Source organism: Podarcis liolepis (assembly GCF_965112155.1).
Source record: "Podarcis liolepis genome assembly, chromosome: 12".
In the NCBI taxonomy this organism is placed as follows: domain Eukaryota; kingdom Metazoa; phylum Chordata; class Lepidosauria; order Squamata; family Lacertidae; genus Podarcis; species Podarcis liolepis.
Window position 1 is genome coordinate 12,894,119 of NC_139563.1, and position 12,639 is coordinate 12,906,757.

General features: G+C 44.2%; 1 protein-coding gene across 1 annotated transcript in view; it reads right to left on the reverse strand.

Moving 5' to 3' along the window:
• Positions 1–8,271: 8,271 nt before the first annotated feature.
• The window catches only part of SHH (sonic hedgehog signaling molecule), a 32,678-nt gene continuing 28,310 nt past the window's right edge, over positions 8,272–12,639 (reverse strand). The window contains exon 3 of the mRNA XM_083467127.1: positions 8,272–10,218. Coding sequence (XP_083323253.1) covers positions 9,515–10,218 — 704 coding nt within the window. The 3' untranslated portion in view covers positions 8,272–9,514. The remainder of the gene's footprint in view (positions 10,219–12,639) is intronic.

The following is a 12,639-nucleotide window of genomic DNA, read 5'->3' on the forward strand; positions in this document are numbered from 1 at the left end:
CCGCTGACCATTGTCAGAACCTTTTGGCTGCCATTTTGGAACCCGTTGGGTGATTTCACTAATAAGGCACATGAGAGTTTAAATCCAACAACATTTATAAGGTCACAGGTTAAGGGAAGGTGGTTTCAGAGAAATGGCAGAGGTTTTTTGCTTTGGATTTGTCTGCATACTGTCACTGCACTGTGTTCAGATTTTGCCAGGTCTGGAAGTGTTTCGAAACCCCACACAAACCATCCTTCCGAGAAGACAGCAAGAAACAGGACATCATTGTGGGAAACGGTGCCTCTGTCCTCTCTATCACAAACTATTATCTGTCGGCTATTACCAGGACATATGAAAAAGTATTTTAAAATGTAGTATAAACACCGACAACTGGGAAACACTGGCCTGCGAGCGCTCCAGTTGGAGAACAGCCTTTACCAAAGGTGTCATGGGCTTTGAAGATGCTCAAACTCAGGACGCAAGGAAGAAACATGCTAAGAGGAAGGCATGCTTGGCAAATCCACACCATGATCAACTCCTGCCTGGGACCCAATGTCCCCACTGTGGAAGGACGTGTGGGTCCAGAATTGGCCTCCACAGTCACTTATGGACTCATTGTTAAAACCGTGTTTATGGAAGACAATCTTACTCAGCTACGAGTGATCGCCAAAGAAGAAGAAGAAGGAGGACTGTCCCCACACAAGACACATTCCCGTTCCTCAAATACAAGCCTGTGATATGCAGGTATGCTCTCCTCTTGCATTTAAAATCAGTATAGTAAGCAGTTACTATAGCTCTAATGGAGGTCCCATCAGGGACTGACTTTTTAAATATCTGCTTTCACCAATGCTGCATGGATGAATTGTGCTGTTCAGTGGAGTTCCTGTAGAGACACCAATCTGCCACTAGAGGGCACATCTATTCCACTTAAAAAATGGACTCCCAAAGTGAGTTTTCGTAAAACATGCACACTTTGTGGCTGGAGCATCAACAGAGGTCCTTCTCCCTATCCATCCTGCTGAAAAGTTGAAACTTGAAAGCTCCCTCACTAGTTTGCTGTCTTTAATAATGAATTTTGTTTTGTTTTAGTAAATGTGATATCTGATCATTTCAATTTCCCATTTTTCGAGTCTTAAATGTGCATTATCCATATTTCTACAACAGCTGTTTATAAAAACACACTCAAGAAAATACATTGGTGTTTTAGTGTGAATTTCTCTTAGCAGATACTTTTGTGCGTAGAATTGCCAAATATGCCCATTTTGGCAAAACAATTTCCCAGAAATAATGCATTATTTTCACTAATTTCATTGCTGTGCATATTTGAACCAAATTCAGAGAAGTGCATGTTTTGAGGGATGGTTGTTGTTTAGGTCTCGGCATAGTTTTTGGAAGTGTGAAATCAAATGCAGCAAAGAGAATCAAACATATCCCCTGTTCCACACAGCCAATGATGTTGGAGCGTATCTTAAAAACAGGAAATAAAGTAGGGAAACCTCACAAATACCTTCCTTAGCACTTTGTAAGGAAGTGGGTGGGGGAATACAAACACATTTTTTTAAAAAAGATACACACTTTATTAAGATCTAAGAGCTCCTTTACATTATAGGTTTCTGCTGATGCATATATAGTCAATAATACACATGGAGGCGGCACTGACTGAACTTAGGAACATTGCCTGTACCCAGGACTGCACTTGTGAACCACTTCAAATTATATCTCTGATCATTTGATTCAGCCTCTGCCGCTCTCCTCTCCACAAATTATTGCAGCATTTTTTATTCTTTGCAACAAAACGTTGCGGTGTACCTTCACCTCCTAATATTCCTTTATTCTGTGTATTCATTTTCTGTCGAGGCACACACACTGGCGTGTAAATTTGAAATACTAAATCAAGCAAGTGGGACAGAGCATAGAGCAATAGAGTTTTCCCAGGCTAGCTGCTCCAGTTCAGCATCCTAGCCAACCCATCAGACTCCACTCCATTCATACTCCCCTGCAGCCAGATTTCCTCCTTGGCCCCCAAATGACTCTCAATATTCCGTGCCTACTGAGCTTCACTGGGCTGCTTGTGAGAGAGAGAGGGAGCAGGGGCCTCCTTAGTGTTGTGGGTTTTTGTTGTTGTTGTTAATGTAGTTCTGCAAATTTCAGGTTTTTCTCAAGTGTGCCAGTTTGTTTCTCAGTAACCCCATTCTGACCCCACTTCTCGTCACGCATTTCTTGCGCTTTATCAAATGCCTTTCCAAAAATATGATGGGCAATGCACAATTCAAAAAAAACAAAACCCCTATCATATTTGGAATGCCCTCCCATCAGATGTCAAGGAAATAAACAACTATCTGACTTTTAGAAGACATCTGAAGGCAGCCCTGTTTAGGGAAGTTTTTAATGTTTGATGTTTTATCGCTTTATTATTATTAATAATAATATTCTGTTGTAAGCCACCCAGAGTGGCTGGGGAAACCAAGCCAGATGGGTGGGGTATAAATCATCATCATCATCATCATCAAGCAAGCCCACTGTGGGTGAAGGAACAGTGTCCACACCTGTGCTCCCAGTCACAAGGTGGAATTAGTGAAGATAACATACAAAAGGCATCCTGATAGAGAAAACTGCACGTTAAAAATACTGATGGGTTCGCTAATAATTTTTTTTATATAAAAAAACAAAAAAACCCACTGTTGGATTCTTGTGAGGAAGAAGTAATGCAGAAATGTGGGAACCTGGATTTAATATTGAAAAACTAATAAACTGAAATGGACAGATTCATCCATCCTTAGCCATCAGTCATCCCCCCCATGATGTCATCTGCACACAAAGATGCTCTGTCAAGTTAAAGTGAGCCTACACTTTCCACCATCAGTGCCCCTCAGTGTGGAGGAATAGACTACAGGACTAACACACTTGCCTTCTGCTGCTGCCAATGCGTGTTGACAAATTGGTTCCCCCGAAGGAGTATTTCGCGTGTAGATGCCGTGCAGTCCACCCAAGGTTTAAACTGGGTGTGGGGAGAAAGTCCCTACAGACACACCTCACATTCCTTGCATATTTCAAGCAAGATCAGGAGGCCCTTTGCACTTCCAGGCTACTTCATATCATCTGTACACATCACCTGAGCCATAAATGGATGCTTTGAGCCTTTGCTCCTAAAAGGTCTCAAAGAGAATTGGAAGAGGGAGGCCTCGCTCGTGCCACCCAAATAACATGTTGTGCCTAAGAATGCAACAAGTCTTTGGATTATTCCAACACAACTGGGGGAAGACGATAGCTTTCAAACTTTTCACGTTCACCCTAATTACAAGCAGAAGTTGAACATATTGGTGTTGATTTGAGTTTTGTGACTGAGAGCTGGTGCCTGCAGCTAAGAGATTGGGCTGCAAACCAGCAAGGCCCTGGTTTAAATCTTCCCTTTATAGTCAACTCACTAGGGCAGAGGTGGAAAAATTGAGCCCAAGGTCCAAACACCCCTCACCCCAGTCTTCTATACAGTGGTACCTCTGGTTGCGAATGGGATCTATTCCAGAGGCCCATTCGCAACATGAAAAGAGTGCAACCTGAAGCGCCATATCTGCGTGAAACCCGGAAGTAACCCTTTCTGGTACTTCCGGGTCGTCACGGGATGTAACTTGAAAGAACGTAACATGAAGCAAACGTAACATGAGGTATGACTGTATGTGGCTCTCTGGCCTCTGGCCTCTCCTCATGCCACCCCCTCATGGGCTCTGCTTTGCACCCTCCTTGAGTGACATGATAGAAGCTTATCAAAATTATGCGTGGCATGGAGAATGGGGATAGAGAAAAGGAATTCTTCCTCTCAATAACGCCACCAATCGTGGCTAGCGAATGAAGCTGAATATTGAACGATGAGAGACAGGCACAAGAACTTACTTCTTCACGCAATGCATAGTTAATCGATGGAACACTCTCTCACAGGAGACAGTGATGGCCACCAAGCTAAAGGTAAAGGTAAAGGGACCCCTGACCATTAGGTCCAGTCGTGGCCGACTCTGGGGTTGCGTTGCTCATCTCACTTTATTGGCCAAGGGAGCTGGCGTACAGCTTCCGGGTCATGTGGCCAGCATGACTAAGCCGCTTCTGGCAAACCAGAGCAGCACACGGAAATGCCGTTTACCTTCCTGCCGGAGTGGTACCTATTTATCTACTTGCACTTCATGCTTTCGAACTGCTAGGTTGGCAGGAGCAGGGACCTATCAACGGGAGCTCACCCCGTCGCAGGGATTCGAACCGCCGACCTTCTGATCGGCAAGTCCTAGGCTCTGTGGTTTAACCCACAGCGCCACCCTGTCCCGGCCACCAAGCTAGATGGCTTTAAAAGAGGGAGCTATCAATGGCTACAAAGGCACGATGGCTATGCTCTGCCTCCATAACTAGAGGCAGTAAAGCTTCTGAAGACCAGTTGCTGGAAGCCACAGAGTGCTCTCATGTTTGGGTCATGTTTGCAGGTTTCCCACAGGAATCTGGTTGGGCACCGTGTGAACAGGCTGCTGGGCCAGATAGGCCATTGACTTGTTCCAGCAGGCTCTTGCTAGGCTATTATGACTGTCTTTTGCCTGGCTGGAATGTCCCATTGAACTCTAATAATACTTAGGCATGCCCAGATTGTAGCCACAGAGGAGTGTGTGTAGCTAACTTCAAGATAGCTCAGTTGGTAGAGCATGAGACTCTTGATCTCAGGGTTGTGGGTTCGAGTCCCACATTGGGGGAAAGATCCCTGTATTGCAAGGGGTTGGACTAGATTATCCTCGTGGTCCTTTCCAGCTCTACAATTCTATGATTCACTCCTGTTAAGAGGGGAGGGTGCACTCTTCAAAGGTGAGATGTACATTTATTGTTCTGCCCACTTTTGCATTTGGCCCCCTCCAACATGCGGGTGGCGCTGTGGGTTAAACCACAGAGCCTAGGACTTGCCGATCAGAAGGTCGGTGGTTCGAATCCCCACGACAGGGTGAGCTCCCATTGCTCAGTCCCTGCTCCTGCCAACCTAGCAGTTCGAAATCATGTCAAAGTGCAAGTAGATAAATAGGTACTGCTCCGGAGGGAAGGTAAACGGCGTTTCCGTGCGCTGCTCTGGTTCACCAGAAGCAGCTTAGTCATGCTGGCCACATGACCCGGAAGCTGTACGCCGGCTCCCTTGGCCAATAAAGTGAGATGAGCGCCGCAACCTCAGAGTCGGTCACGACTGGACCTAATGGTCAGGGGTCCCTTTACCTTTAACACCTAGAAAGTTGCCCAGAACAGAAGCTGACCTTTGTGCTTCAAAAGATCCCCCACTCCTTCACTAGGGTGTCTTAAGACTTAGGCAAACCACGTCTCCTCGTGCAGTTACACCCCCAACACACACCACTACTTCCGCTAGCGAGCATCGCTTGCTTACTGGGCAGTTATGCAGAAGAGGGACTCAGATTATGATTTGACCATTAATATGCTTTACAGATTGTGAGTATTGCTAGCTGATAGAAGGGGAAAGCTTTCCATGCACATTTACAGGCAATCTTGTAAAAGCGGCTCGGCGGGTGGAGGTAGCGGAAGGAGAGGTGTTTTTGTAGCCTAGTTGTTTTGGGAGCCTGTTCTTGGTCTACTCTTTCCGTACACTTTGTCTGAGTGCCAGTGCAGTGCTGTGGTTAAAATGGCGGCCTAAAACCAAGGGGGCCTGGTTTAAATTCCCAACACACTGTGACCTCTGATGTCTGGCTTCTTTTTGGCCCTGCCTGCCACACAAGGTTGCTGGGAGGATAACAATGGGATAAGCCCTGTGTGTGCTGGCACGAGCGCTTAAATTAGTTCAAGCCTCTACTCACTGCTTGTAATTACTAACTGACATCCTAGAGTTGTTGTGAAGATATCTGGAAAGAATTCCACAAATGTCACTTTGCTACGATGGGTGCTAGATATTGGGGGTGTTTTGTTTTTATTTCCACACTACATCTTGTAGTGTGCAAAGTGAACGTTTAGCGCTCCTGCCTGTGCTTTGCAGTTTGGAGTAGTTCTGGTGCATAAATGCAGGAGTACTCATGTAGGTTTTTCTCCCCTTCTCGCTCATGGATTCCAGGATTTGTAGCCATGGTTGGAGCACCCTTGAAATGTCTTGGAAGAGGGGTGGTGTTATGTACTGAGCTGAATCCTAGAACAATAGGATCCAGACTGCAGCAGTCAGATTGGTCTGCAGGAGCCACCCAATCCAGCTCCAGGTGGAAGTGAATCAGCAACCTGATTGGCCTGCAGGAGCAGCCAATCAGGCTCCTGGATGAAGTGAATCAGCAACCTGATTGGCCTACAGGAGCAGCTTGGAATTAACCAATCACATGGGGCTCATTGTGTAAATAATGTATATATAGCTAGACATTTTGGGGAAAGTTTCATTCATTGCTACTATGAGCTGAATAAAGAGTATGACATTCACACTCGACTCCAAGTATATTTCAGGTGGGATGCAAATCATATATGAAATGAAGAGTGAAGATCACAAAGGATCAGTGACCTACTTACTCATACAGTACATTACGCAGGAGTATGGATGACTTCCATTAGTGCAAAGTATATACACAGCTTCTAAATCAATGTTGGAGAAACTACAGCTCTCCAGATGTGGCTGGACTCCAACTCCATCATCCCCGACCATTGGCCATGCTGACTGAAGCTAGTGGGAACAACACGTAGAGGGTCAGATGTTCCCCATTCCAGCTCTAGTGGTTGTCTCTAGCCCAGGAGGAAATGTGATCTTCAAGATTAAATGTATGTCTCTTGCTTGTCCATAGTATGGTCTGCAAGTCAATCTCTTATGGTCAATATGGTTCTTCTTGAAATAGCTTAATTCTTCAAAGTTTGGAAAGTGGATTCAGGAAGATTACACCACCAGTATAGCTGATAACGAAAAACCTCCAAGGTGCCTATTTGCAAAGACATTAGGGAGGGAATTATCAATCACTTACAGAGAAAGAGAGAGAGAGCGCACACCCCAAAATGTACATAATCTAAACTAAGTTTATAACCTCAGATGTATTAACATTCCATCAACAAAGACTTTACAGCCTTGATGATATTGACACATCACCAGGTGAAGGGAGAATGATTTTAACAGGCCTAAAGGCCATCACTTAGTTTGGAGAGAGTTCTCAGTTCCCCACTTGAAGGTGGGTTTACAACCCTGAAATTACTGGCAGACTCAAAAGCCATGTGTATAATAGCACACACAGTCTTAGTCAGAGAGGAAAGGAGATATACCAGTCTATGGCCTGTTATTGAACTGAGGTCCAAAGGTCCTCTTCAGTGTGAACTGAGGATAATCCAAAAACCCTCCTCCATAGAATGAACTCGGGTTCAAACACCACAGTACGTTAAGCATGTGGCTTCTGACAAACCACATGGCAAACTCCTTCTTGGTCCCCATAAGATTTAGGGACCTTAGGGGAATCATTGGCCATCTGAAGGCAGCCCTGTTTAGGGAAGCTTTTAATGTTTGATGGACTACTGTATTTTAATATTTTGTTGGAAGCTGCCCAGAGTGGCTGGGGGAAACCCAGCCAGATGGGTGGGGTATAAATAATATATTATTATTATTATTATTATTATTATTATTATTATTATTATTATTCCAGATGTTGCTGTTGGATTCCAGCTTCCATCAGCCCCAGCCAGCATAGCCAATGACCAAGGATGATGGAAGCTGGAGTCCAGCAGAATATGGAAGACCCCTAGTCTAGGGCAATATCTGCATCTTGATAGTAACCAAAACACAATTCTTTGAAATTCACACATCTCCCAATCAGTTCTCCAACCAGTCAATGTGTGCAAAAATGTGTATATTTGAATAAAAAGTGTGTGTGCAAAGGAATACATTAGTGAGCATAATATAGAAAAAGAGTATTGTGCTAGAGGAAATGGCTTGCAGAGATGTGTATATTAGTCAAAATCACATATAAAAATGTGTACATTGGAATAAATGTGAGCTAAAATACTGATGAATCTTCATGAGGACTTTTTAATTATTATTTTTTTTAAAAAAAAAATGCAGATGGCTGCAGAAATTTAGAGAAACTGAAATTGAGTGATTCATCCATCCTCAGTTACCTAAAGATCAGAGATTTTAGCACAGCTCTGAAAATGGCCACGGGAGTGTTCAAAGGTGACTACGTTATTTGAGAAGGTGACTAAGTAATAGCAAGAGAGCTTTGGCCATACAGCAGCCCTTGGAATGGTGATGTCAGATATTCACATTTTCCTACCTCAACAACAGTTTAAAAAGAAAAAAACAATGTGATGCACCAGGAATCCTTTGTTATTATATACTAACCAGACTGTGCATGGCACATTTTATTTCTATAAAACTATTAAAACTATTACAAAATATTCAAAAATACATTTTAGTAAATTGACAGCGGTTATTTATCAGTTTATTAATGCAAAACATCCTTTGCCCCCCTCCTCTGTACAAACTATTCTCCATTGTCACATAATAGCCAACATGTGCGCTTTTTAAAAAATATTTTCTCATAAATTTCTTCTTCTTGATTTTGAAGGTAAAAATAAGAGAGTTTCTCCCCCACCTCCCCAGAGTTTTGCAAATGAATCAAGGTGTGTGTAACAGTCTTGCGTTCCAGGAGTGTGGTTGAAAAGGGGTGGCTGTTATCTTTTATACAAAGCAAAATATTTCCAAAGACAATTAGAAACAATACAGAAGCTGACATTACATTTGATACTATTTAAATTAAAATAATATATTCTTATATTTTACACTATTTCAAAAAAAATGAAATGTGACTGTTAAGTATTGATCTCTCTCTCTAAAAAAAAAAATTGAATTTACAATTCTGTGTATAAAAATATAATTTACGGACCCCCTCCCCCCCCTGTCTATGGAGTAGTATGTCTTTCGTTTGTTCCAGGACTCGCTGTTGTAGAAGAGCAAAGCAACGTACAGATGGGAGGGACAGAAGTTTTACTTTTGGAAAGTCTGGACGTGTGTCACACATAGAAAAATAGAACTCTGTGCACTTTTGCTTGGCCTTGCAAAATAATTTTCTTCTTCCCCGTTGAGTGTACAGTTCACATGATAATAAATTATCAAAGAAACTATTTAAGGCTCTTGAAGGTCGGGTTCATATCCTTTAAAACATCTATTTCAAAATACCAAACAAATAAATATCCAGGAGATGAGGACAATGAAACAATCAAACAGACAACAAAATAGAAATCAAATAAAAAATATATATATTTCTCAACTAAACTTGGGTGGGGGTATATTCCTGGGCTCTTCCTGCTCCTTAAAGTCTACTTTGGACTGTCCTACTATTATTATTATTGTTTTAAAGTCTTTCATTCTCTTTCTTTCCTTCTTCATCTTAGTTTTCTCCCCTCCCCGCCCTTTGTACTATTTTCATCATCGTCTGTTCACTTGCAGGCCACTTTCCCATGGTAAACCATGCTCAGAGTGGCTCACGACACCAAGAAGTTTACATAAGGTGATTCTCTGTTCTTATGACAGGTCAAGGTGGGGTGTGGAGAGCCGTCCCCCTCAGCTGGCCATGCCCAGTGGGTGTATCATCTCAGAATCCAATACCCAGCGGCCAATGTGGTAGAGGAGGCGGGAATACCAGTGGACTCCTGCTGGGGCGTCGTCCAGGGCAGCGGCTGGGAAAAGGACTGGGGAGGAGAGGCCGCTGGGGTACAGCATCGCCAGGAGAGCGTGAGTGACTCGGAAAGGGGCAAACGCCCAGTGGGCCCAGCTATGCTCCTCAATGACCGCATAGCACGACGCCAGCACCTGATTGATGAGGATAGTGCCCTGAGCAGTGAGCGGGGCGTAGGCACCCAAGGCCTCTTCCCGCAGGGACACACTGCGCACCTCGGCCTGCAACAGTGTCTGGCTCCCTTTGCCCAGCACGTAGACGCGTTGACCCGGCTGAACGCGGCTGGCGAAAACAGGCTGGGGCTTGGAGTGGTTCTGTGGTGGGGCCACGAAAAGCAGGTGAGCCGCCGTGAGCAAGAGGCGCGCCCGGGGCTGTCGGGTCTCGATCACGTAGAAAAGCTTGCGGACGGGAGGCTCCTCCTGGTCCAGGAAGGCGAGGAACTCGCTGTAGAGCAGCTGCCCTTGCACGTCAGCTGCCAGGACCCGGTCTCCAGGGTGGAGGTCCTTCACCAGCTTGGTTCCTCCTTGCTCCAGGTTCACCCAAGCCGATCCAGGGAAGCAACCGCCCGATTTGGCCGCCACTGAGTTCTCTGGAGGTGGGAGAAGAGAAGGAGTGTTAGAAGAGAGTGAGGGCACCAACGAGAAACAGAACAAATCGGGACAATTGTCAGGGACCTATCGAAATCCCAATCCTGAATCTTACCAGGAGCAGGAGACAGTATAGATTTGGAACAGTGGTTTGCAGAGGGGCATAGTTCAGAAGGCAGAAGCTGGGAAATACTGGATGGGGAACAGCTAGGAGACGAAATACTGGGAGAAAGAGGGTTAACAGATTCACAGTCTCTGGGCAGCATTCACACACCCCTTCTCCAAAGTCACAGAGAGCTCAGAAAGTGGCAGAACAGAAAGTACAGAGGGTTATCAAGCTCAGATTACAAGATGTAGGAGTGACGTAAATTAATAAGGACAGAAGAGGGTGGGATCCTTAATCGGGAGAACCACCATTCTGAGTGCCACGGGGGAGGAAGCCAATTCCTGGAAGCCTGACAACAAGCAATTCCTAGCAACAACACAAGTGAAACTCGGAGTTATCAGGGATACTAAACTGCCACCCCCCCCGTATCTCTCTAGCTCCCCCTTTCGCACAATTTCTATGACATCACATGGTGCAACGTGATGTCATCCTGCCTGTGTGTTTCCCTACCCCAGCCAGCCAATCATGCTGGAATGGGGTGGGGAGGTGTACTGTGTGGCGGCAAAACTTATTGCATTATGTTGTAAAGCATGGCGAAACTTGGTCACTGGAGATCAGATGCAACCCTCCAGCCATCAGGGCTGGCCCTGGGCCATACACCTCACTGGTGCTGCTTTGCACTCGGCCTGGTTGTTTTTGCCTGGCTGGAAAGAGTCCTTGATCCCCATTAATGCTTTTTGCTTGAATGGCTTGAGGATAGAGGGCTTGTGTAGAAACTAGCCTACCAAATAAAGGCAAAATTCACATTCATTGACTTTTAACTCTGCTCTGACCACCACTGGCAAGTTGCCCCAGAAAAATTGCCCAGGAATAAGTGTGGCCCTCAAGCCCCATTCCTGCAGTGGAATTTACAAGGAAGAGGGATCTGAGAGACACAGGCTTTTGTAACTCTCTAGCCAATTGTTCTGATATAGTGTGCACGAAAGTCAATAGTTCCCTCTCAAATTTGGCTCAATTTAAAATAAACATTGGACGCATCAGAACTAATTCTACTGTGGCTTCTCTAATAGTAAGATGGTGATGAGAATAATAGTAGTAATGTTGTTGTTGTTGTTAAACTGCCCTTCAACGGAAAGTTTCCCAAGACAGGGTACAAATATTCCAATAAAGCACAACAACAGCATTAAAACAAAAATATATTACTCAACAAGATGGCGACAAAGCACAGCTGAATATATTTCCTACAAGATAGCCTGGCTACAAGCTTTTCTGTCCCTCAAAGCCAGAAACAAGAGTTTCTGATGCCCAGGCTGTGAGAGCCAGTTCTTACAAACCGAAAATGGAACTTTCCAAGCACAAGTGGGCAATATCAGCAGGCTTGTGGGGTGAGGAGTACCCAATATTTGCAGGAGTACATACATTCTGTAGGGAAAGAACCCTAAAAAGTGGGGGAGTCTAAAACCCCCCCAACAATTCTATGTTTTTGATGCAGTGGTACCTCGGGTTAAGAACTTAAATCGTTCTGGAGGTCCATTCTTAAACTGAAACTGTTCTTAACCTGAAGCACCACTTTAGCTAATGGGGTCTCCCGCTGCTGCCGCGCGATTTCTGTTCCCATCCTGAAGCAAAGTTCTTAACCCGAGGTACTATTTCTGGGTTAGCGGAGTCTGTAATCTGAAGCGTCTGTAACCTGAATGAATGTTAGAATGATGTTGGATTGAAGTTAAGTGCTTTTTAGCAGCAATATTATAAAGGAATATGTAAAAATGGATTGTTAACAGGTGATAACCTAAAGTTATAATATATTAAGATAGAAGATTAAGATAAAATCAAAGAGGGAAAGGATTTGCTGAATTAACTAAATGAACTGGAATACAAAAAAGGGAGGTGTGAGGAGGTCAGGGAAATAAGCAAATGAAAGATAAGATATGGAAAGACTGATTTGTTTTTAACTGTTTTTATTTTGTATTTTCATTTTCATTTTTTTGTTTTCTTTTACTTTTTTCTCTTATTTTTGTAATATGCTGAAACTTTAATGAATATCTTTTTTTTAAAAAATGAAGCGTCTGTAACCTGAAGCGTCTGTAACCCGAGGTACCACTGTAAATCAATAAAATAGATATTTTGAAAAATGAGGTCCAAGCATCCTCAGAGGCCACAGAACGCTGGCTGATGGCCGGAGGATCCTGAGGTCAAGCCACACTCTCTCCCTCTGGTCAGCCCTGTCTCCCACCCTCCTGGAGTGTTTGTGGTTGCCTGGAATGTGTCCCTGAACTCAGTAGTGTTTCCTGGTGGTGAGGATGGAGGAAAGAGAGGG